The 25,266-nt window shown below is 42.2% G+C and overlaps 1 protein-coding gene across 3 annotated transcripts in view; it reads left to right on the forward strand.

Moving 5' to 3' along the window:
• Nucleotides 1–25,266, forward strand: part of LOC139276139 (copine-3-like) — a 79,183-nt gene that overhangs the window by 26,530 nt on the left and 27,387 nt on the right. For all 3 annotated transcript variants that reach the window (XM_070893667.1, XM_070893685.1, XM_070893677.1), the window contains exons 2-9: nt 2,706–2,842; nt 6,041–6,220; nt 16,048–16,122; nt 16,911–16,982; nt 17,811–17,894; nt 19,981–20,070; nt 22,073–22,168; nt 23,332–23,418. In XM_070893667.1, coding sequence (XP_070749768.1) covers nt 2,714–2,842; nt 6,041–6,220; nt 16,048–16,122; nt 16,911–16,982; nt 17,811–17,894; nt 19,981–20,070; nt 22,073–22,168; nt 23,332–23,418 — 813 coding nt within the window. In that variant the 5' untranslated portion in view covers nt 2,706–2,713. The remainder of the gene's footprint in view (nt 1–2,705; nt 2,843–6,040; nt 6,221–16,047; nt 16,123–16,910; nt 16,983–17,810; nt 17,895–19,980; nt 20,071–22,072; nt 22,169–23,331; nt 23,419–25,266) is intronic.

A 25,266-nucleotide genomic window follows, 5' to 3' on the forward strand; every position in this document is an offset into this window, starting at 1 on the left:
CTATAGTCCGTATTTGCATTTGTGAATTGGCCAGGACTCCAAAATACAACCCCAACACCCCCTCCCCAGGCGCTCTCTCTTTCCCGACCCCCAGGCTCCCTCTCCTCCCCCAACCCCCCTTCCCCAGGCTCTCTCTCCTCCCCCCCCCCCCCCCCCTCCCTCCCCAGACTCTCTCCTCCCCCCACCCCCGCTCCCCAGGCTCTCGCTCTTTCCTACCCTCCAGGCTCCCTCTCCTCTCACCAGGCTCTCTTTTTACCCCCCCACCCCCAGACGCGCTCTCGCTCTTTCCCTCTTCCCCCTCTCGACCGTCCGCAGGGTCGGGGCCGCTCAGGGCTGCTCGGTCAGTGGCTCAGCGGGCAACGTGGTGGATGGGAATGATTGGGGTCCGGGGGGCGCTCTTCCGCTTCAGGCGGGAGGCATCTGGGGCGGGCACTCCACAGCAAAAGCACAAATAGTCACTGATAAAATGATGAGGGTCTGGATAGAGTGGATAGGAGGGACCCGTTTCCCTCGGCAGAGGGGTCAACAACCAGGGGAATAGATTTAAAGCAACTGGGGGAGGTTTAATCAAACATTATGAAATAGCGCATTTGGAAAGCAGTGACCGGATCGATCCAACTCAGCATGGATTTATGAAAGGGAAATCGTGCTTGACGAATCTTCTGGAATTTTTTGAGGATGTAACTAGCAGAGTGGACAAGGGAGAACCAGTGGATGTGGTGTATTTGGACTTTCAAAAGGCTTTTGACAAGGTCCCGCACAAGAGATTCAAAGCACATGGTATTGGGGGTAATGTACTGACGTGGATAGAGAACTGGTTGGCAGACAGGAAGCAGAAAGTCGGGATAAACAGGTCCTGTTCAGAATGGCAGGCAGAGACTAGTGGGGTGCCGCAGGGCTCCGTGCTGGGACCCCAGCTCTTTACAATATACATTAATGATTTAGATGAAGGAATTGAGGGTAATATCTCCAAGTTTGCAGATGACACTAAACTGGGTGGCGGTGTGAGCTGTGAGGTGGACGCTAAGAGGCTGCAGGGTGACTTGGACAGATTAGGTGAGTGGGCAAATGCATGGCAGATGCAGTATAATGTGGATAAATGTGAGGTTATCCATTTTGGGGGCAAAAACACGAAGGCAGAATATTATCTGAATGGTGGCAGATTAGGAAAAGGGGAGGTGCAAAAAGACTTGGGTGTCATGGTTCATCAGTCACTGAAAGTGGGCACGCAGGTACAGCAGGCGGTAAAGAAGGCAAATGGTATGTTGGCCTTCATAGCTAGGGGATTTGAGTATAGGGGCAGGGATATCTTACTGCAGTTGTACAGGGTCTTAGTGAGGCCTCACCTGGAATATTGTGTTCAGTTTTGGTCTCCTAATCTGAGGAAGGACGTTTTTGCTATTAAGGGAGTGCAGCGAAGGTTTACCAGACTGATTCCAGGGATGTCTGGACTGACATATGAGGAGAGACTGGATCAACTGGACCTTTATTCACTGGAGTTTTGAAGGATGAGAGGGGATCTCATAGAAACGTATAGGATTCTGACAGGACTGGACAGGTTAGATGCGGGATGAATGTTCCCGATGTTGGGGAAGTCCAGATCAGGGGACATAGTCTTAGGATAAGGGGTAGGCCATTTAGGACTGAGATGAGGAGAAACTTCTTCACTCGGAGAGTTGTTGACCTGTGGAATTCCCTGCCGCAGAGAGTTGTTGATGCCAGTTCATTGGATATATTCAGAGGCAATTAGATATGGCCCTTATGGCTAAAGAAATCAAGTGGTAGGGAGAGAAAGCAGGAAAGGGGTACTGAGGGAATGATCAGCCATGATCTTATTGAATGGCGGTGCAGGCTCGAGGGGCCGAATGGCCTGCTCCTGCACCTATTTTCTATGTTTCTACAAGCAAACCTTTGTATGGAGAACTGTTATCTTCCAACTGATTACAGTTTAAAATGAGCTGCTGACAAACTGATATATAAAAAGGTTACGTAGCTTCATTAGTTTGTTTACATGCATCAAAAACCAATTCCATTGGAATTCGTGCTTTTGACATATATTTAATTTATACTTGTATCCCTATCTATTGGAATTCTTTTGTTCACTGTTAAACTGTTAACAAAGAGCTTCTGATAGCATTAAATAATTGATGATGTAGTATAGGTTTGCCTTGTTTTCGTGCTGTAACTAATTGTAGATAAGGTACAAGACCTGTAAGTCATGCCCAGCAGTATGTTAAGAGTTGTACATCATGCCTTCTTGTGGCACAAGTACAGAAGATCTGTCTCTTTCTGCATTTAAATATATTCAATGACCCAGCCTCCACAGAGAGATGTACCAAACATTGTTCCACAGACTTTGAGCATTAGAGCTTATTCTTGTGACTGTTTTCCTCGTGTGACTGGTTTTCAACTTTGGCCAGGTTATTCGGAACGTGCCAAGCTGATACCAACTGGCTTCCTGTAGAGAGGGACATCGGTGACTCTTGCACACCTATGGAAGGTTCGGAGCAGATGAGCTGCTCACGTTCCTGTCTTGGTAATAATGTTGGTGTACGGAGATCAAAAAGAAGTGTGGGGGAGGGAGCTGTAAAAGCAAATGCTACTTTGTATAAATATTTAATTTTATGCATATAATCACTTGATCTAAAAGTTGAGTTTACTTAAATTAATAATTATTCTACAGCTTTTTCTTCTGCATTTTGCAGCTAACCAGATGGCACAGTGTGTGACTAAAGTTGAACTGAGCATTTCCTGTGAGAATCTATTAGATAAAGATGTTGGTTCCAAGTCTGATCCGCTGTGTGTGTTCTTCATAAGTACTGGTGAAAAACAATGGGCTGAGGTAAGGAGTTCTCCCCAATGTATATTTCCGAGAGTTTGTCATGATAATGGTTATTAATAGGAGCTCGATCAGTAGATAGAATTTCTTTTTTTTTTAGTGAAACAACTGTTTATTTTCAATATTACAAATCCAGTTCAAGATGTTATCATCTGGTTTAATCAATACTCACTACTATTAGCTTCTAGGTGTCTTTTCATCTTTCCCCCCCCCCCCCCCCAACCCATATTCCGTTTTCTCCTTCTGTATGTAGGAAGATTTCCAATGTTTGCTTTTTGTTGTAAAACAGTAAATGTGTTCTAAAAGAGATGAGAAGAATTCCTGCTATGTACCTTGTTTTCATTGGCTCCCGTGACTGCTCGCTTTCGGAAGGTTGGATAAAAAGAATAATGAACTTTAACGTTCTTCTTTCCCCACCCTCTCCTTCATCCAGTATCCTGTCCTAGTCACTTGAAACGGTTGACTCATAGAATCATAGAAATTTTCAGCACAGAAGGAGGCCATTCAGCCCATCGTTTCTGTGCCGACCGAGAAAGAACTATCCAGTTTAATCCCACTTTTCAGCTCTTTGTCCGTAGCCTTGCAGGTTACAGCACTTCAAATGCATATGCAAGTAATTTTTAAATGGATGAGGGTTTCTGCCTCTATCACCCTTTCAGGCAGTGAGTTCCAGATTCCCACCACCCTCTGGGTGAAAAAAGTTCCTGGGGCTGAAATTACCCTGTGGGAAATTGGGGAGGGCATTTTGATTTATCTGAAGATTTACCGTCTGGCAGGGGTCAGAGGGAAGAGCCGGAAAATTCATCTCTTTAATTCTAACACCGCCTCCCAGCGCTTTGAGGCACTGTTTCAGGCAGTGTCTGGAGCAGGGCAGTGTCCATCAGCACGGTGGTAATGACGTCAGCGCAACACATCGCTATGTCCCACCTCTTCATTTAAAGGGGCGGGATGCTGCAAGGCCTATGTGGAGCCCACTGGGGCACCAGGGAAGGTTTCGACCGGGCCAGCAGTCTGGCACCCAAGAAGCTGCTGGGAGCACACGAACGGCGGCAGCCATGCTCCCATGGGGCAATTTCCCCTGCAGGTGGAAAAGGGGTCACCGGTGGTAACAGGCTTTGAAGAAGGGGACAATTTCTTCCACCTCAACTCCCCACTAATCCTTCTACCAATTACTTTAAATCTATGCCCCCTAATTATTGACCTCTACTCGGGGAAATAGATCCTTCCTATCCACTCTATCCAGGCCCCTCATAATTTTATACACCAAGTCTCCCCTCAGCCTAATCTGCTTCAAAGAAAACAATCCCAGCCTATCCAATCTTTCCTAGCTAATTATTCCAAATGCTGGATAATTATTCCAAAAATGCTGACTGGCCTAGGTACCTTGCCCAAGCAGCCAATCTCTATCGCTAGACCATGAATGTTACCGGGATATTTGAAAATTGGATGGGGGGAGTGGGGGGCAGGGTGAGACACAGATGAGCTTGATCAAGTCACCTGTTCTGGCTTTACTTTCCAGCAGGGGTTACTGGTTAGAAATCGGGAGTGGCCTTCTGCCTCTCCAACAAGATAAACTATGCAACACAGACTGGATAGTGCATTTTATTTTGTCCTTTCTCCTAACACTGGCTAAGACAAGCTAGTGTGCTTTCAAATGGAACTGAATTATATAAAAGTATTAAAATAACAAGATAATTAAAACCAGGCTTGATAACTTGATTTCTTGAAAATTCAGTTCTTTAACAACTCTGAATACCGCTTTCAAACCAGTTCCTCTGATGATTCAATTCTGCTGTTTTTTAAAGAAAATTTATATATATTGAAAATAAAAGAAATCTCTGACCCAGCATGTTTTTTCCTCATATTAATGAGTACCTTTTTTTTTTACATTGGGACAAGATTAGATTTACTATAGACTGCTCCACAGCTTACAGTGAATATGGAAAGATTTTGCTTACTGGTTGAAACCAATTGGTTTCTGAATAGCTGAGTATTGGTTTTGAAGAACTGAACTATTCAGAAAGTCTGGACATCAGAACTTGGTTTGAATTAATTACATAGAATTACATATAATTTACTGCACAGAAACAGGCCATTCGGCTCAACTGGTCTATGCCGTTGTTTATGCTCCACACAAGCCTCCTCCCACCCTACTTCATCTAACTCTATCAGCATATCCAGCTGACTGAATGTAGACTGCAGACAAAGACGCCAATAATTTGGTAAACCCCATTAAATATGAATAGCATTTAGCAATTCCAGTTAATAGATATCTGAACGTGGTCACAGAGTACTGCAATTGAAGTTGGTGTTTGGATTGTGTTTATGATGCAAAAATATATTGGGTCAAATCTTGCTGGAGCGGGCCATCTCATCGTGTGCAGTTAGACTTTCCTGCACTCTTTAGCTCCAAATTTCTTTGTGTGCCACAACTTGCTGGAAGTGTGAGCTGATACCAATAGCATGTCCAAGGCAATGGGGCATCTGGGACCTTGGTGAACAACGGGACCAACCGTGTATCTCCTTAACCAATGAGATTTGTGAAGGAAATGACTGAGCATAGGATGAATTAATCAGATCAGGTACAGAAAAAAAAAAATAGGGGAAAGATGTATTGCATCAATGGAGAGAAAGGAAAAGAAAGAACAGAAATTGAAATTCAATATTTGATTTTTTAAAATCTCTAACAGCAATTTATTACATGCAGGGATGAGACTCAACAGTTTAAATTGTTCCCTTTCTGGGCCAGAGAGATTGATTGGCATATCATTAACAATTATCAATTTGTTAAAAGGATACTTGCACTATTAATTATGAGCCCTAACTTTCTGTGGCGAGTTTAATGGGCACATCCAGCAAATGATTAAAACAATAACTGAGGGTAAGGGCGAGATGACATTTGTGCGAGGCAAATGGAGGAGCAGTTTAAATTGACGAGCAAGTTCTGGAGATTCGCAACTTGCAGCGTACGTCTTCACCCCTAAACTTGTTGGCCGATTTGTGCATTAATAACAGCATGCATCGTTAACACCTTCTATTTTTCCAGGAAGGTTTGGCCTATTTACTAGCAACCCGGCTGTTACATACTTTGTGTAAACTAACTGGTTTTAGATCGATGGTTAGTACCTGGAGAAATTTGTTTTATTCTTGTTGCCTTCATTTTCTTTGCCTTCATGAACTTGGGACATATTTATTTTGTAGATTGATCGCACAGAGAGAGTTAAAAACTGCCTCGCCCCAAAGTTCTCAAAGAAGTTCCTGGTGGATTACTACTTTGAGCAGGTTCAGAAATTGAAGTTTGGAATTTATGATATTGACAACAAAACAATTGACTTGAAGGATGACGACTTCCTAGGAAATTTTGAATGTACCCTCGGAGAGGTAAATAAAATGTTTGTTATAATTCTGTGTCCTAAATACTCTGAGCTTTCCTACAGTTCTGGGTCATTCATAGATTATGAAGAAATGTTGAACGCTTGCTGAAATTCAAACGTTTTTTTTAAAGAAAAATATTAGTTTATCTTTGCTACAATCAGATTTCTGCCTTTTCATATTTACGAAAGGATATACAGGTTCAGACTCTAAAATCCGGAACCCAGAATGTTCTGGAATCTGGATACCGGGCCGATCTGTGGCTGGGTTGTCCGGAAACCGGAAAATGTTCCGATATCCGGACTCCCCTGCGCCCCCACCCCACCTTGGCGAACTGACTTCGCACTGCCCGACCTCACACCGGCCTCCCCGCTCCCTCCCCTTTACCCCACCTACCTCGGGCCAGACAAGGAACTCCTCCTCGGCGGCGGGGCGACGTCTCTGCGGCGGAGCCCCCACCCGGCGACCTGAGCAGCTCATTGACGAGCACCCCACCCCCTTTCTGACGTTCTGAAATCTGGAAATACCCAAACCTGGGCTTGGGTGTTTCCGGATTCGTGACGTCAGGAAGACGTTCCAAAATCCGGAACGGCCTCGGTCCCGAGGGTTCCGGATTTGGGACGCTGCACCTGTACTTGCTTTGGAGGCAGTTCAGAGAAGGTTCACTCGGTTGATTCTGGGGATGAGTGGGTTGACTTATGAGGAAAGGTTGAGTAGGTTGGGCCTCTACTCACTGGATTCAGAAGAATGAGAGGTGATCATATCGAAACGTATAACATTATGAGGGGGCTTGACAAGGTGGATGCAGAGAGGATGTTTCCACTGATAAGGGAGACTAGAACTAGAGGGCATGATCTTAGAATAAGGGGCCGCCCATTTAAAACTGATTAGGAGAAATTTCTTCTCAGAGGGTTGTGAATCTGTGGAATTCGCTGCCTCCGAGAGCTGTGGAAGCTGGGACATTGAATAAATTTAAGACAGAAATCGACGGTTTCTTAATCGATAAGGGAATAAAGGGTTATGGGGAGCGGGCAGGGAAGTGGAGCTGAGTCCCTGATCAGATCAGCCATGATCTTATTGAATGGCGGAGCAGGCTTGAGGGGCCGTATGGCCTACTCCTGTTCTTATTTCTGATCCCCCTTTTTGACCTAAGTTAAACCAACCTAAATAAGAAAATATACTACCAACAGCCTGAGTGAAATGCAGCATTGATTGAACATTTAACTCTTTGCTTACCAGAGATCAAAAAATAAATTGAGACAAATTTGTACTTAACTGTACACATGCAAAAATAGCACAATTATCGAAGTAATCCTCAACGTGCAATAACTTGATTCAATAATCATAACTGAACATTGATAGGTGGATTCAGCATTATCATCATTTAGCTGGGTTCAATTTAATGTAACTTTGCTCCATTTAGGATTATAATTTCAAGGACTAACTACATGTAGTTGCTGTAGTTTTGCATAGAAGTCTAATTGCTGGAAATCAATATAAAAGGGTTTGTGTAAAATCCTTTTGTGTTCAGGAAATTGTTGCACTTGGGGTCATTGTTGAAATCCCATGCAGTGAGTTACATTTTTTTTTTGTCTCTCTGCAATAGTTGGGTGTATTCATTCACTGAGACAAACATCTTTTTGTTTCTGATTTATCAGCTATCTTATTCTCTCTCTACCCATACTTTGCAAACTTAATTGATGAATTAAGTTGTCACAACAACTGCCAAACTAATCTGAGCTTGGTTTCTCTTTAGGATTTAATTCTGTCCTGAAAACAATCTGCCTCTATGGCTGTATCAAAAAAAACTTCAACCCGTTTGACCTATCGATCATTTCAAGATTGGATTACTTCCTTTCTGCTGTAATATGGCTGTTGGGTCTAGATCAGGGGCTCTCCTAAAGCTATTTCACAGGAACTATCTCCTTGCTGCTTGCTGTCAGCAGTTGGTGAGGGGAAAGCTGTTGTTTTGACCTATAGTCAAAATGGCTTCTCGAGCCAAATTAATTCTTGCCAAATAGGAATTATTTCCCAGTTAAAATGGTCAATTGCATTCAACTAAGTTTTTAATTGCTTTCTCTGCCACTTATTTGTTCTGGGTCTGTGTGGCTTTCAATATTGGCATTTTAAATATACAAATAGTCTTGTGTTTATCATTTTCTTTTGTAAAATGCTAATGCAAAAATCATTGTACCAGTTCCACTGCATTTGTTATTTTACTCTCTGCTTTATGTAAGTAGTGAGTACATTTTAATATCACTGTTATTGCAATGTGAACAAAAGTTTCTGTTTGTCATTTGCATGAAAGCAATCTGCTCTTGTACGATGGTAAGCTAATATATTAAACCAGAATTGATGCACAGATCTTTAACCTGTGTTCTATGCGGTTTTCATTCCTTGCAGTGTATCATCCGAGTGCTTCAGTTTATGCAGTAACACTGTTTGAGCAAATGCTAATCATAGTGAATGATTTACAAAGGGAATGCCAAGGCAGCGTAATGTTTGTTCAATCGGTGAATTTTGGTGTTCCTAAATGTGAACGTGCTGGGAAAATAATACTCTTTCTGCTTTTTGCACTCTTGGGCCAGATATAGCACATATACTTGCAGAGTAAAGTTTCCTCATTGAATCGAAAGTCCTTACTGCACCACTCTGACATTTCCTTTTACTGTTATGGTTAGTGTGGAGTTAAATTGGTGATTTGGTGCCACGTTATGCTGAATTATGAACAGTATTGCCCTAAGTACTCCAGTCTGTGTGAGGGACATACAGAGACGGCCTTTTCCTACTTGTTTTTTTTTTCACTGGCTGTACTTGCACATACAGAAACCTCAAGATTCATCTTGGTATATGTAACAAGAAAACTGAGGGGAGAACTTTTAACTTCAAATAAACTAATTTACTGTGTATATAGGGGCTGAACCTTTGAGGGGAATTTTAACCTTTTTAAAAAAAAAAAAATGGGTGGATTGGGGGCATGTGGGTAGTTAAAGTGTAAATCTGTATCCCGACCTGATCCCGCCTCCAACCCACCCGCATCCGGTTTTATTGGAAGCGGACAGCGGGGGCGTGGGGATGCGTTAAATTCGGCAAGGCCTGTGGGGAAACTTCTTCTCCCGGGTTTCTCGACCGCTTTCCAGCCCCTCCGCTCCTTACCTGCCTCTAAATTAAAATTCTAGCCATTATTTCCAAACACAAACTATTCAGATTTTCTTAAATGCATTTATTGTGCCTTGCCTGAGCTCATCTGCTGCTGAAACCCTCATCCATGCCTTTGTTATCTCTAGACTCGATTACTCCAATACTCTCCTGGCCGGCCTCCCATCTTGCACCCTCTGTAAACTTCTGGGAAACCTGACCAGCCAGAGTTAAATTTTGAAATGGTGGATCACCATGAGGCATGGAGCCTCATTATAATATTTAAATAGCAGACCCACGTCCAGGGACTGGGTTGGCTGCCTGCAACCTCCATTAAAACTGGAAGTAGGTGGGTTGGGGTTGGATTCAGTTTTTTAACACACTAACTCCCACACGAACGCAACCAACCCATTTTTGGGGGGTTAAAATTCCCCTAATATATTAGTTATGTTTTAGTCTTGTCCTCCCAATACATATAAAGCACTAAATGTCTGTTTATTCAAAACGTTACTTAACACTGTCACTTTTTATGTACTTCCTTTCTATTGGAACCGGTTCTGGGGGAGGTGGGACCAGTACAAACCGGACGGTCTGCACCTGGGCAGGTCCGGAACCAATGTCCTAGGGGGAGTGTTTGCTAGTGCTGTTGGGGAGGAGTTAAACTAATATTGCAGGGGGATGGGAACCTATACAGGGAGACAGAGGGAGACAAAAAGGAAGCAAAAGCAAAAGACAGAAAGGAGATGAGGAAAAGTGGAGGGCAGAGAAACCCAAGGCAAAGAACAAAAAGGGCCACTGTACAGCAAAATTCTAAAAGGACAAAGGGTGTTAAAAAAACAAGCCTGAAGGCTTTGTGTCTTAATGCAAGGAGTATCCGCAATAAGGTGGATGAATTAATTGTGCAAATAGATGTTAACAAATATGATGTGATTGGGATTACGGAGACGTGGCTCCAGGATGATCAGGGCTGGGAACTCAACATCCAGGGGTATTCAACATTCAGGAAGGATAGAATAAAAGGAAAAGGAGGTGGGGTAGCATTACTGGTTAAAGAGGAGATTAATGCAATAGTTAGGAAAGACATTAGCTTGGATGATGTGGAATCTATATGGGTGGAGCTGCAGAACACTAAAGGGCAAAAATCGTTAGTGGGAGTTGTGTACAGACCTCCAAACAGTAGTAGTGATGTTGGGGAGGGCATCAAACAGGAAATTAGGAGTGCATGCAATAAAGGTGCAGCAGTTATAATGGGTGACTTTAATATGCACATAGATTGGGCTAGCCAAACTGGAAGCAATACGGTGGAGGAGGATTTCCTGGAATGCATAAGGGATGGTTTTCTAGACCAATATGTCGAGGAACCAACTAGGGGGGAGGCCATCTTAGACTGGGTGTTGTGTAATGAGAGAGGATTAATTAGCAATCTCATTGTGCGAGGCCCCTTGGGGAAGAGTGACCATAATATGGTGGAATTCTGCATTAGGATGGAGAATGAAACAGTTAATTCAGAGACCATGGTCCAGAACTTAAAGAAGGGTAACTTTGAAGGTATGAGGCATGAATTGGCTAAGATAGATTGGCTAATGATACTTAAGGGGTTGACTGTGGATGGGCAATGGCAGACATTTAGAGAACGCATGGATGAATTACAACAATTGTACATTCCTGTCTGGCGTAAAAATAAAAAAGGGAAGGTGGCTCAACCGTGGCTATCTAGGGAAATCAGGGATAGTATTAAAGCCAAGGAAATGGCATACAAATTGGCCAGAAATAGCAGCGAACCTGAGGACTGGGAGAAATTTAGAACTCAGCAGAGGAGGACAAAGGGTTTGATTAGGGCAGGGAAAATGGAGTACGAGAAGAAGCTTGCAGGGAACATTAAGGCGGATTGCAAAAGTTTCTATAGGTATGTAAAGAGAAAGAGGTTAGTAAAAACAAACGTAGGTCCCCTGCAGTCAGAATCAGGGGAAGTCATAACGGGGAACAAAGAAATGGCAGACCAATTGAACAAGTACTTTGGTTCAGTATTCACTAAGGAGGACACAAACAACCTTCCGGATATAAAAGTGGTCAGAGGGTCTATTAAAGAGGAGGAACTGAGGGAAATCTTTATTAGTCGGGAAATTGTGTTGGGGAAATTGATGGGATTGAAGGCCGATAAATCCCCAGGGCCTGATGGACTGCATCCCAGAGTACTTAAGGAGGTGGCCTTGGAAATAGCGGATGCATTGACAGTCATTTTCCAACATTCCATTGACTCTGGATCAGTTCCTATCGAGTGGAGGGTAGCCAATGTAACCCCACTTTTTAAAAAAGGAGGGAGAGAGAAAACAGGGAATTATAGACCGGTCAGCCTGACCTCAGTAGTGGGTAAAATGATGGAATCAATTATTAAGGATGTCATAGCAGCGCATTTGGAAAATGGTGACATGATAGGTCCAAGTCAGCATGGATTTGTAAAAGGGAGATCATGCTTGACAAATCTTCTGGAATTTTTTGAGGATGTTTCCAATAAAGTGGACAAAGGAGTACCAGTTGATGTGGTATATTTGGACTTTCAGAAGGCTTTCGACAAGGTCCCACACAGGAGATTAATGTGCAAAGTTAAAGCACATGGGATTGGGGGTAGTGTGCTGACGTGGATTGAGAACTGGTTGTCAGACAGGAAGCAAAGAGTAGGAGTAAATGGGTACTTTTCGGAATGGCAGGCAGTGACTAGTGGGGTACCGCAGGGTTCTGTACTGGGGCCCCAGCTGTTTACATTATACATTAATGATTTAGACGAAGGGATTAAATGTAGTATCTCCAAATTTGCGGATGACACTAAGTTGGGTGGCAGTGTGAGCTGCGAGGAGGATGCTATGAGGCTACAGAGTGACTTGGATAGGTTAGGTGAGTGGGCAAATGCGTGGCAGATGAAGTATAATGTGGATAAATGTGAGGTTATCCACTTTGGTGGTAAAAACAGAGAGACAGACTATTATCTGAATGGTGACAGATTAGGAAAAGGGAAGGTGCAACGAGACCTGGGTGTCATGGTACATCAGTCATTGAAGGTTGGCATGCAGGTACAGCAGGCGGTTAAGAAAGCAAATGGCATGTTGGCCTTCATAGCGAGGGGATTTGAGTACAGGGGCAGGGAGGTGTTGCTACAGTTGTACAGGGCCTTGGTGAGGCCACACCTGGAGTATTGTGTACAGTTTTGGTCTCCTAACTTGAGGAAGGACATACTTGCTGTTGAGGGAGTGCAGCGAAGATTCACCAGACTGATTCCCGGGATGGTGGGACTGACCTATCAAGAAAGACTGAATCAACTGGGCTTGTATTCACTGGAGTTCAGAAGAGTGAGAGGGGACCTCATAGAAACGTTTAAAATTCTGACGGGTTTGGACAGGTTGGATGCAGGAAGAATGTTCCCAATGTTGGGGAAGTCCAGAACCAGGGGTCACAGTCTAAGGATAAGGGGTAAGCCATTTAGGACCGAGATAAGGAGAAACTTCTTCACCCAGAGAGTGGTGAACCTGTGGAATTCTCTACCACAGGAAGTAGTTGAGGCCAATTCACTAAATATATTCAAAAGGGAGTTAGATGAAGTCCTTAGTACTCGGGGGATCAAGGGGTATGGCGTGAAAGCAGGAAGTGGGTACTGAAGTTTCATGTTCAGCCATGAACTCGTTGAATGGCGGTGCAGGCTAGAAGGGCTGAATGGCCTGCTCCTGCACCTATTTTCTATGTTTCTATGTTTCTATGTCTCTTCTTGAACTTAATGATTTCTTACACCATTCTGATTGAGAGGTTGGATGTGTGACCTGATGCCAGGCCTTGTGTTTGTGTGTTTTTCTAATAAACTAATCATTGACAGGAACTTGACTATAGTGTGGGTTGATGGCCTCCTAGTTTTCCATTGATCTATGGATGTTTACAGTGCAGAAGGAGGCCATTTCGTCCATGTTGGCTTTGAGAATAATTCTCCCACAATTCTGCTCTTCTTTCTCTCCTGCCCCCCACCTCCCCCAAATAACCCTGTTATCTTCCTTTGTTTCAAATATTTATCTAATTTTCCACTGCCTGTGACAAAATATTCCATGCTCCAACAACCCTTTGATTAAAAAAATTCTTCCTAACTTCTCTCTCCATTCTTGGTGACCATTTTAAACTTCCTTCCTTTCTCTGACTGATCAGAAATGGTAGAGGACAGCTCACATTCCACAATATCTTTCTGGTGCAGGGTGCCAAGACTCTAATGCAGTATGCCACTGGGTTTCCTCATCTTTTGTTACTTATTTGACTTGGCCTAATCTATTTTATTCAAGAGGATTTGAACTTTTAATATTCAAGAACAACACATTTTTCAGGCAGAAAAAAGCAAACCTTGTTGATTGGCAGCGAAACTCAAAAATGTCAGCATTTACCCACTGTAGGAGGGCTGTAGTGATACCCGCCCTCCTGTATGGCTGAGATGTGGGCCATATACAGTAGACATCTCAAATCACTGGAGAAATACCACCAACGATGTCTCCGCAAGATCCTACAAATCCCCTGAGGACATATGCACCAATGTTGGTGTCCTCAATCAGGCCAAAATCCCTAGCATCTAAGCACTGATCACACTCGACCAGCTCCGTTGGGCTGGCCACATAGTTCACATGCCTGACACAAGACTCCCAAAGCAAGCTCTTCTCTGAACACCTACACGGCAAGCGAGCCCAGGTGGGCAGAGGAAACGTTTCAAGGACACCCTCAAAGCCTCCTTGATAAAATGCAACATCCCCACCGACACCTGGGAGTCCCTGACCAAAGACCGCCCTAAGTGGAGGAAGAGCATGCGGGAGGGCGCTGAGCACCTCGAGTCTCGTCGCCAAGAGCGTGCAGAAAGCAAGCGTGGGCAACGGAAGGAGCGTGCGGCAAACCAGACTCCCCACCCACCCTTTCCTTCAACGACTGTCTGTCCCACCTGTGGCAGACTGTAATTCCAATATTGGATTGTTCAGTCACCGAAGAACTCACTTTTAGAGTGGAAGCAAGTCTTCCTCGATTTCGAGGGACTGCCGATGTTGATGATGATTATTCTCCCAAGTAAGTCAACCATATAAAATCTGAGCTGCTACATGAGTCTACACTTGCCCATACGTCTTTTTGTAACATTGGGTTGGTATCAAATTATTAACTTGACTGTGTTAATAATTCACTCGAGAGTGAGTTCAAGACTCCTCGGCTGGCCATTTTTAAGTTTCAAGTGCCGCTTAGTATGGCAGTGAGTAGATGAATCATGCAAGTCTGTCCTGGATTATCTGATGTCTGGGTCATTTTTAGCTCCAGAAAATTAAATTTGTTGTATTTTGATATTTTGGAGCACCCTTTTGAAATATATTTCTTTTTACATGAAGTCTTTTTATATAAAAAAAAAGTCAAGTATCATCTATTTAGTGACCGTAAAATGAATTTTGTACACATTGTAACCTTTTCAGTGTAAGGCAAATTTGTTTCTTAAAATCCTTCCAATTTATTTTTACATTTCTGGTGTGTCAGTTTATTTTTCCAATATTCACCTCTGTTTAATCCTTTTAGATCTAGTTTATGTGACATTATTGCATTTTGGCAGAAACTGTGTCTGTGTGCTGAATTGGCATGCCAGCATTCTCGACTGGGACAAAACGGTATTTGAAATATTGTATGCGAGTGGTTCACCATGGCCATGAAATCACGGTGTCTTTGACAGCTCATCTTACGCTGTCGTAACCCTTCTGAAAGACCCTGCAACTTCTGGGTTTCTGCATGCGCTTGCACATGTTCGAAAACCCGGAACTTGCGATCTATCGAGGTATGCCTTGACAGATCATACGAACCGAAAGTAAAATCTGTTTTGCTGGCACAGAGTTGGGCTACTTGCCCGGCAATTTCCCATGAAACTCTTACAGCTGGTAAAAGCAGACATAGGGCCTGCATTCATCAGCGTAAGGGTTATGCTAAATCTTAAACATTTAAAAATAAAAATGCTGCACAAACCCTTAAAATTAATTGATGCAAATATTGATGTTTAAAATTATTTTTCAAAAATTAAATTTTCATTTTATTTGGTGTTATGACTAAAATTGAAATTCAGAACTCGCTTATATTTATTAGAATTGTTTAATTATTTGTGGATTCCATTGCATGCCATTAGGGGATTCCATTCCTAAATGACTGCAACGGAATCCTCCTTCCTCATTTGGAGGACTGGGCCCACGTGATCTCTGAGATGCTTCCGAACCACCTTCGTCCCTGAGATCCATGGGTCTTTCCGCTATCATACACATGGCGGCCCGAGAAGGGAACTCTCCGCAGTTTAGACGACAACAGGTAAGTACGTAAATGTTTCGCGAGTCGGAGGGGTATTCCGGAGGTATGTCTCCGGCCGCAATTTCAGGGTCATGTCTTGTCTGATGACTCGCTTGTTTTTATTTGACCCCTTCCTCAAGAGAAGTTCTTAATCTTTCCTTGGCCAATCTTGATTATGAAGGGGGGATCATTGATGTAAACTAATGTGGAGCACAAGTGTTGTGCTGCCTGTCTTTCCTTTCATACCACAGTGGGTTAGCTGGTTTAACATAATTTTAAACTTTAAGTTTCTTTTGTGAAATCTTCCTAACCATAAATCGTTGAATCAGGAGCAATCGCAGCACATCATCAAACTGATCGTGGTTCAATTGTTTTAACAGATTGTCTCCAGCAAGAAACTGATGAGACCTCTCCTGCTGAAAAATGGGAAGCTGGCAGGAAAAGGAATAATCTCGGTAAAGACCTAAACTGCTTTAGGAATTCTGTACAATCGGAGTGGGATGTGGATTGATGCATTGAAATGTTATAAAATTGGATAAGGTTTTGTGGTATCAATGTTGCAGGTAATATTTGATATGTAGCTACTTGAAAGATTTAGACATATTTTGTGGTTCAAACAATATTTTAAGTAGGTGTGCCTAAAAGGCTCAGATACATTGCCTTTTAATTGATGGCATTGTGAGCATATAAGTTAAGTCTGTTTGGCATACAGTACTATTGATTACGGCAACAGCATTATTGGGGTGTAAAATCCTTAGTGCTGTTGTGAAAATTAGAAACAGAGTAAGCAGTAAAGTGCCTGAGGTTGATTTATTCCAGCATTATGTTCTAAGTTATGGGGACAAAAATTGTTCTTGCCCACCATGCTGCATGTCATAAGTTAAGTCACATTATTTTTGTAGTTTTTAAGATGAGCCGTCTATAAAGGTTATTCAAATAATGGCATTGTGGCTTCTTGTTTTTACTTGAATTAACAGCAAGTAAAATGGTAGGACTTCATTTGATGTATGTCAGTAGATCTAATAACAAGGAAGAAAATAGACACAATGCTCAAAATTATTTGTTAAGGGTATTTGAATTCTATGAGGTAAGGCTATTGAAATTAAGATTAATGTACACAAAGTATAAATCCTTCAAGCATTGTAGATCTTTCCAAAACCAGTTGAGCATGGAAAGATCTACAATTTTTCCTGGACCACCTTACTTTTAAGAAAAAAAACAATTTTTTTTTCTTGGCTGTTAGATTTTGGCAGAAGAAGTAACAGATAACCGAACGGTAAACTTTCAAGTTCAAGCACGGAATCTGGATAATAAGGTATTAAACTTTTCTAAAAATTCTAGTTTTTTTTAATAACTAATTCCCTCCCCCACCCCACTCTTTGTACAATGCAGCCAATTGTAAGAGAGAGGGGAGTCATCCATCTATGTGATGCTGCCTAAACTGCTAGATTGAGAGCAACCTGGCAATGGCTCATCCTCCACCATCTATTTGCATTTTGTTGAACATTTTTTTTATGGTGGCCTTGCTGAGATTTGCTCATTTTTATTAAAAAAAATTATTTTGGGGATTTGGGCATCACTGGCCTAGCTGGGATTTATTGCCCATCCCAAGTTGCCCTGAGAAGGTAATGTTGGGCCTTCTTGAACCACTGCATTCCATGTAGTAAAGTTGTAGCAGTTTGATACAATTGAGTGGCTTTCTAGGTCGCTTCAGAGGAAGTTCAACCACATTGATGTAGGACTGGAGTCACACATAAGCCCGATCCAGTAAGGATGGCAGGCTTCCTTCCCTTAAGGACATCCAGTTGGGTTTTTATGATGATCTGACTGCTTCATGGTCACTTTTATCGATACCATCGTTTTATTTCCAGATATTAAAAAGAATTCAAATTCTCAAACTGGTGGGATTTGAACTTACAGTCTCTGAATTATTAGTCCAGACCTCCTAGATTATTAATCTAGTAACATAACTGTTACCGTACTGCTTCACTTCCTACCATTCCATGATCCTACACTTTGAAGCTTCATTATTTTCAGTGTAATGCATCAATAATAAATAAAGTTGCTGGATTACAATGCATTACATTTCTATCTAAGCAATAACTGTGTTCCACGTTTTATTACTCCTAATGGTGGTGGTCAGGATCTCTTTGGGAAATCAGATCCTTATTTGGAGTTCCACAAACAGACTGAGGATGGAAAGTGGCAAATGGCACACAGAACAGAGGTGAGATATCTGTCCTGAGAGAAATGCTAGCAATTTGCTCTCATCAAATATTAATATACTGATCATTTTACTTTGGTCCTTCTTGTGTAATCTTAACTGCTTACTTAGGCCTTTCAAACACAGTGGTGCTTTTATTATTTATATTATAAGGTTTACATCAACAACAATTTGCATTTATGTAGTGCCTTTTAATCGAGAAAAAGGGTGCTTCAAAGAGGCAAAAGGAAAACAGACTCTGAGCCAAAAGAGAAAATTAAACTCTTGGTCAAAAGAGGTGGGTTTTAAGGAGAGTCTTGAAGGAGGAGAATGAGGTGGAGAGGCAGAATAGCTTGGGGAGGGAATTCCAGAGAGTGGGATCTCTGCAGTTGAAGGCATGACTGCCAATTGTGGGATACCAGAGGGAAAGTTGACAGAGGCCAGTCAAAAACAGTGTGCATTGTAGGGCTGGAGGAGATTTGAGGTGTGGTTAGAGGTATGGAGGGAGAGGCCATGAAGGGATTTAAATGCAAGGAATAGAATTTTAAATTGGGGGGGATTGCGAGCCAATGTAGGCCAGTGTGGACGGGTTTGATATGCATGTGATTTGGTGTGGAATACGATACAGACAGCACAATCTGAGATTGCTGAAGTTCAGATGTTGAAGGATGTGTGGTCAGCCTGAGACAGTGACCTGGGGAGGGAAATCGAGTTGGTGGCAAGGGTGTGGAATTTGTGGCAGGGACAGAAGACGATGGCTTTGGACTTCCCACTCTTTAGCTGAAGGAAGTTGTGGCTTATCCAAGACTAAATGTTATATCATAGAGCAAAGGAAGGGTTAAGAGAGGTGGTGGAAGAGATGGCGGTCGTGGAAAGTTGGAGCTGGCGTCATTGGCAGAAATGTGGATGCTGACTCCTGGCTTCAGATGATACCGTCCGGGAACAGCATGTAAAGGTGAAGGAGGAGGGGGGAGGGGGAAAGGATGAATCGTTGGGGGAACTTCAGAGATGATGGTGCAGAGCTAGGAAGGCCAAGTCATTATTAGAAATACTCTGCTTACAAGTGGAGAGTTAAGAGTGGAACCAAGTGAGGACAGTCTCACGGAGCTTGACCGTAAAGGAGAGGTGTTCAATAAGGATTGTTTGATCAACTATGGTGGAAGGCTGCAGAGAGAATGAGGAGGGTTAATACACTGCAGTCATGGTCACAGAGAATGTTTTGGTGCTATGGGAGGATCTAAAATCTGATTTGAGGATTTCAAATGGAGTTGTGGGAGCGTTGGGCACATGTGGGAGGTGGCAACAAATTCAGGGGCTCTGGAAAGGAAAAGGATGTTAAAGATTGGGCAGTAGTTTCCAAGGATAAAAATGGGTCAAGATTAGTTTTTTGAGAAGTGGGTGATGACAGCAGTTTTGAAAGATAGGGAGAAACAGTGCCCAAGGAGAGGGAACCATTTGCACTCTCAATCGGCTACAATGGTAGTTGAGCAGAAATTGGCTGTTTTAGGCTTTAGTGGGAATGAGGTCCAGGGAGCCAGAGATGGATCGCATGGACGAGAAGAGCTTGGGAGGAGATGGGGAGAAACTGGGGTGAGAGAGATGGGGTTCTAGGGAGGAAACGCAGAGGCAGCAATGCCAATGGTCTCTGTTCTGGTGACAAAGGAATCCATGAATGCGCAATGTTAGAGGTGGAGGGGGTTTAAGGAGGCAATAGTACTAGAGAAAAGAAGTCTGGGGTTATCTATCCAAATCAAAATTTTGAAAAGAACAGATTTTATTTTTTCTATTATGTGGCTACTAACATAACAGGGGAGTGGATATTCAGAAACACTGTATAATATTTCTCTCAAAATTGAAACTAAACCACTGACATGCAGTATGCCGAAGGGAAGAACTCAGAGCTACAGGCCCAAATGATGCATTCTTCATATTGAAGGAAAATCACAGAGATGTCTGTGGTTCCATATAATAGGATAAACCATCGGTATAAAAATTAGCTTAATTCTACACTCCAGCTCCACTGGGAAGAGGAGCATGATTGGAATAGGTTGTACACCCAATTTATTTTTTTGCTTTGTTCTTTCATCACCCTCTCTGGTTTCCTTTTCAGGTCATCAAAAACAACTTGAATCCCAGTTGGAAAGCATTTAAAATTCCTTTGCATACTCTCTCTAATGGTGACTTACAGAGGCCAGTCAAGGTATTCATGTTTTCCTAAATAAAGACAATTACATTGGACACATGTTCAAGATCAGTTCTCATTATTTAAAAAAGATGGGGAAATGCTTACTGATTTGATTGTTTCGTTACTGAGCAGGTTTTTATAGTTTTCAGCTTGGCATGAAATTTGATCTTTCTGAGGGAAAGGCAACAGCGTCTAGTTTTCGAACTAGCCATTGGTTGGTGTGCTATTGCTTAACTGTGTGCATGCAATTCCAGGCACCACATTTGTGACTCATATTCTGTGAATGCGTGGGTGGGACAGTGTTATTGCCAGTATTAGAATTTTAATGAAAAAGTGTACGTGCTGCCATTTGAGCAAAGAGTGTCATATTGAAATTTATAAAATATACATTTAACCACGTATTGGACAATTGGCCAGATTTTGCTGAAAATATAACTGCATCTGAATGATGCACACGGTTATTAATGTGCAAATCACCAGCAACTTGTAGTGAAGAAGAAATGCCCCATGAATTACAAATCCCCACAAGTCGCTGGTCGATTTACACTGCTTTGCTGTTGACTTTATGAAAACGACATCTCGCGCTTAACGTCCCCATGATTTTCATGAAATTGATGCATTTGCGCATTAATTGCCCATTAAACTTGCCACAGAAAGTTCAGTCTAGTAACTAACAGCGTAAATACCGTTTTAACAATATGGTAATTGTAATTTTTTTCTTTCTTTCCCGTTTTCTCTCTCTCAATCTAATCTTTCTATTCTGCTAACGTTTCTTTCCACTCTATTTTTATTTCTCTCTTTTTGTATCTAATTTGACATTGAATTCACCCACTCTAATTCCCCCTTCTCAGTTCCTCTGTTTACTTCTCAATCCTTAAATCTCATTAAGTAGATACATTGTTTGTCCCATTGTTCACCGTGGTCCTAGATGCCCTGTTACCTGCGCCATTCTAAACAAATGTAAAAACCTAAATATGCACGAACATGTCTGTCTAATGCCACGAGATGCTCTGGCAAAATCTGACCTGGTGATTTTTGTTTTAGTTTACCTTAGTAAACATTAATTCTGTGAACTCAACTGTGCTTCATTGTGGCAGGTAGAAATTATTTATATGTTGCAGTACATATTGCAATTTCCTTTCCTTTGACTTTAAATTATATGATAAAGTTTGAGCTATATTTGTTGTAGAGATGTGATTTTAAAGTGCTATTTTAATAGGAAGTTAAGATAATTTAATGGGAAAGTTTTGCCATCAATTTTCAAAGTATAGGATTGATTCAACTGAATAAATAACTGCAGTTGTGGCATATTTTGTTGAAAATAAATGTAAAGCTAGATAGACCCTCTGAGTAAGTATCGATTTTTATGGTTTAGGACAATTATAAGTAAAACAATATTAAGTAGATTTAATTTTTTTTAATTGCCTTTTTGCTTTTGTGGCCAATAAGCCAATCCCATTATCTTTCAGTGTAATAATTGCTGTAGTATAAAGAGCTCCTTCCTCCCTCCTCTCTGAAAATTCAACTTGCAGAAGTTTGCAATAAACATTGATACAAATGTGAAATTGGAAGTTTTCCTTTCTGCAAAGAAATATGCATTTACTATCACCGTATGATAGTAACATATATGGGGATAAATTATAGTATAACTCTTGGTTTTTCAGAACAGTTGGAAGGTTGCCACCCATCATAGTTTAGAGGATAGATTCATTGAGTAGACTCTAATTTTTGTGTTGGTGCAAAACTGTTTCAGAGCACTGAAAGGTTGTCTCTTTTTTTCAATTACGTAAATTGTAAATGATGCATTTAATTTCTCTTTGACAGATGCATAAATTTACTGTGCTTTATATAGCATAGTCTGGTGAGATGCAAGGTTGTGTGACTTGTATTTTTGACCCAAAAATAATTAAAGGTTGCATTTTACACCAAAATGGTATGATTCCTCGGGGTTGGGAGGGGGAAGGAATGTTCGATCCATTATGCTTGAACTAACAAACCACTCGACTTCTTTTGTCAGGTGGAATGCTATGACTATGATAAGGATGGGTCACATGACCTAATAGGTGCATTTGAGACCAATGTTGCCAAACTTCAAGATGCATCACAGAATGCAGTAAGATTTTTTTTTTTTAGTTCCAGTTGTTCATCGTTCAATATGTGTATGATGCTTCAATCTGCAGTTTATCCTTCTGATATGATGATGGCATTTTTTCTGTCAGGTGTTGCCATGACCAGACGCTTATCCCAGTTCTGGCTGGGACTTCAACTGGCAACTCTCAAATTGCAAAGTATTTACAGCTGGCAACCTTGGTCGCAGGCCCCACTGAGCACTGCATCAAGATCCATATCGTCATTTACTGTAGACTTCACTGGGTAATACAAAGCACATATTACTTAGAGTGCTTTTTCATAAACTGACCTTCCTACCTCAAAGAAAACAATGGATGTGGTTGTGTCATTATGCAGTGATAGTTATGTGACTATATTGTTTTGTGAAGCCACAAAGAAGATTAGCAATTGTATGTATTAGATTATTATGTATCGTGCTGTCTTCAAAGGAGCAAATACTGACTAAAACCATTCATGGCCCTCCCTAGAAGTAGCGTTGCTGATGTGTTGTGCAATGAGATCCACTTGTAGAAATTAGTCTAGGCCCGAGGATCAATCAAAATCGTTCCTCTGGCCTTATCTGCACACTGGGTGAGCTGTCTGGTCTGGATGTGCCTTCACGGGTAGCTCGCCCAACTGGAAAAACATGTTAATGCAGATCGTGGCACCCGGGCAAGTCCCAAGTAGAGGTTGGAATGAATTCCGGTGGTGAGAGGCAATTGCACACCACCTGTGGAGTCAGAGAAGCACTTCTGCTCCTCCTGGCCACACAAGGACGTTTTTTAAAATTTAGTTTACCTTTAGTTAGCGGTCATGGCAGGATGAATCCTGAGCGAGGCAGGTCCGACACCTGCCCTGCTCATTGCTAACTAATTTTGTAAAAGAGTTCTTCAACTGGCATTGGGTCCCTCATTAACCTACTCAAGGGGCATTTTTGCCTGTGCAGATTTGTCACGCCACTGATAAATTTGTACACTTTCTTAGGGATAAAACCAGTGTTAATCCAGTGGCCATGAATATTACTTTATATTAAATGTATAGTTAAATATTTTGATTTCTAAAGATTGTTCTCAACTGTTTTGTTCAGCTAGTACATCTAGTATCACTTGCATTAATATCTTTAGGAGACACTGTACTCAGATTCTGATATGAGTGCTTCTCTCACAGACGGAATTTGAATGTATTAATCCAAAGAAAAAACAGAAAAAAAAGAGTTACAAAAATTCAGGGACTGTGATTGTCAAATCATGTCAGGTATGTTTTGTTAGAATTTTTTTTGTTTTAATAATATGCATGTTTTTAAATTGAGCATAATATAGGCATATATCCCTTGTGATTTTTGGGTTACTGGATTAGCTAAGCTACCCATGCAGTTAAATTCGTGGGCATACAATTCCCTTCCTTCCTTTATCCATTGTTAAAAGATTAAGTAAAGAAAATGAATTTGCATTGATATAGAAACATAGAAAATAAGTGCAGGAGTAGGCCATTCAGCCCTTCGAGCCTGCACCGCCATTCAATATGATCATGGCTGATCATGCAACTTCAGTACCCCATTCCTGCTTTCTCTCCATACCCCTTGATCCCATTAGTCGTAAGGGCCACATCTAACTCCCTTTTGAATATATCTAACGAACTGGCCTCAACAACTTTCTGTGGTAGAGAATTCCACAGGTTTACAATTCTGAGTGAAGAAGTTTCTCCTCCTCTCTGTCCTAAATGGCTTACCCCTTACCCTTAGACTGTGACCTCTGGTTCTGGGCTTCCCCAACATCGAGAACATTCTTCCTGCATCTAACCTGTCCAATCCCGTTAGAATTTTATGTTTCTATGAGATCCCCTCTCATTCATTCTTCTAAATAACAGTGAATATAAGCCTAGTCGATCCAGTCTTTCTTCATATGTCAGTCCTTCCATCCCGGGAATCAGTCTGGTGAACCTTCGCTGCACTCCCTCAATAGCAAGAATGTCCTTCCTCAGATTAGGAGACCAAAACTGTGCACAATATTCCAGGTGTGGCCTCATCAAGGCCATGTACAACTACAGTAAGACCTCCCTGCTCCTACATTCAAATCCTCTCGCTATGAAGGCCAACATGCCATGCATTTGCCCACTCACCTAACCGCCCCTAGCCCTGGCCGAATGGGCTCCCAGGGTGGTGAAGATTGGACTCTGGCCTCCCTCCTCTTAAGTTTCAGCTCCCGCTCTTTCCCCCCCGACTCCCTCCCTACCTCAATCCTTCCCGTTCAGGTCCCACTGTGGCTCTCTTTTCCCCCCCCCCCCCCCCCCCCCAGTTCAAGTCCTGCTCCGGCTCCGGCTCCTACCCTCCTCCTCCCCTCCTCTCCTCTCCTCTCCTCCTCTCCTCTCCTCTCCTCTCCTCTCCTCTCCTCTCCTCTCCTCTCCTCTCCTCTCCTCTCCTCTCCTCCCACCCCCCACCTCGCTGTCAGAAACAGAGAGCCACTGATGGAGAGACACTGGGGGGGGGGGGGCGGGTGCTGGGGCCGTCCCAGCATGCTGTTGGAGGGCTCCCGGTGCTGCAGTTGGTGAGTCGAAACTTAATTTTTTTTTTAATGATAAATCAATAAATCAAAAAAAATTTTGTCATTTATTATTGATGATGGCTCTTTATTTGTAAAAGTGAAGTGTTTAATATTTGTAAACTTCCCTCCTCCCCCGCCCTCCCCCCCCCTCCCCCCCCTCCCCCCCCATCTCTCGTTCCCTATGCCTGATTTCTAAGTGTAGGCAAGGTTTTTCTGAGCGTACAAAAATCTACACTTACTCCGTTCTAAGTTAGTTTGGAGTAAGTTTTCGCTGCCTAAACTTGCAAACCAGGCAACCAGGCATAAGTGGCTGGACATGTTCCCTTTTGGGGGAAAAAAAAATCTGTTCTAAAATGGAACTATTCTAACTCACTAGAACTGGAGCTAACTAAATGCCAAGAATTGCAATTTCGAAGATGCTCCACTTTAAACTAGTTGCTCCAAAAAAAATAGGAGCAACTCGGGCTAAAACTTGAGCCCTCAGACGGGAGAGAAGTATACAGTTGGGTCCCCCAGGGGTCGATATTAGGCCCATTGCCTTTCTTGTTATATATAAATGACC

This window comes from Pristiophorus japonicus, chromosome 1, assembly GCF_044704955.1.
Source record: "Pristiophorus japonicus isolate sPriJap1 chromosome 1, sPriJap1.hap1, whole genome shotgun sequence".
In the NCBI taxonomy this organism is placed as follows: domain Eukaryota; kingdom Metazoa; phylum Chordata; class Chondrichthyes; family Pristiophoridae; genus Pristiophorus; species Pristiophorus japonicus.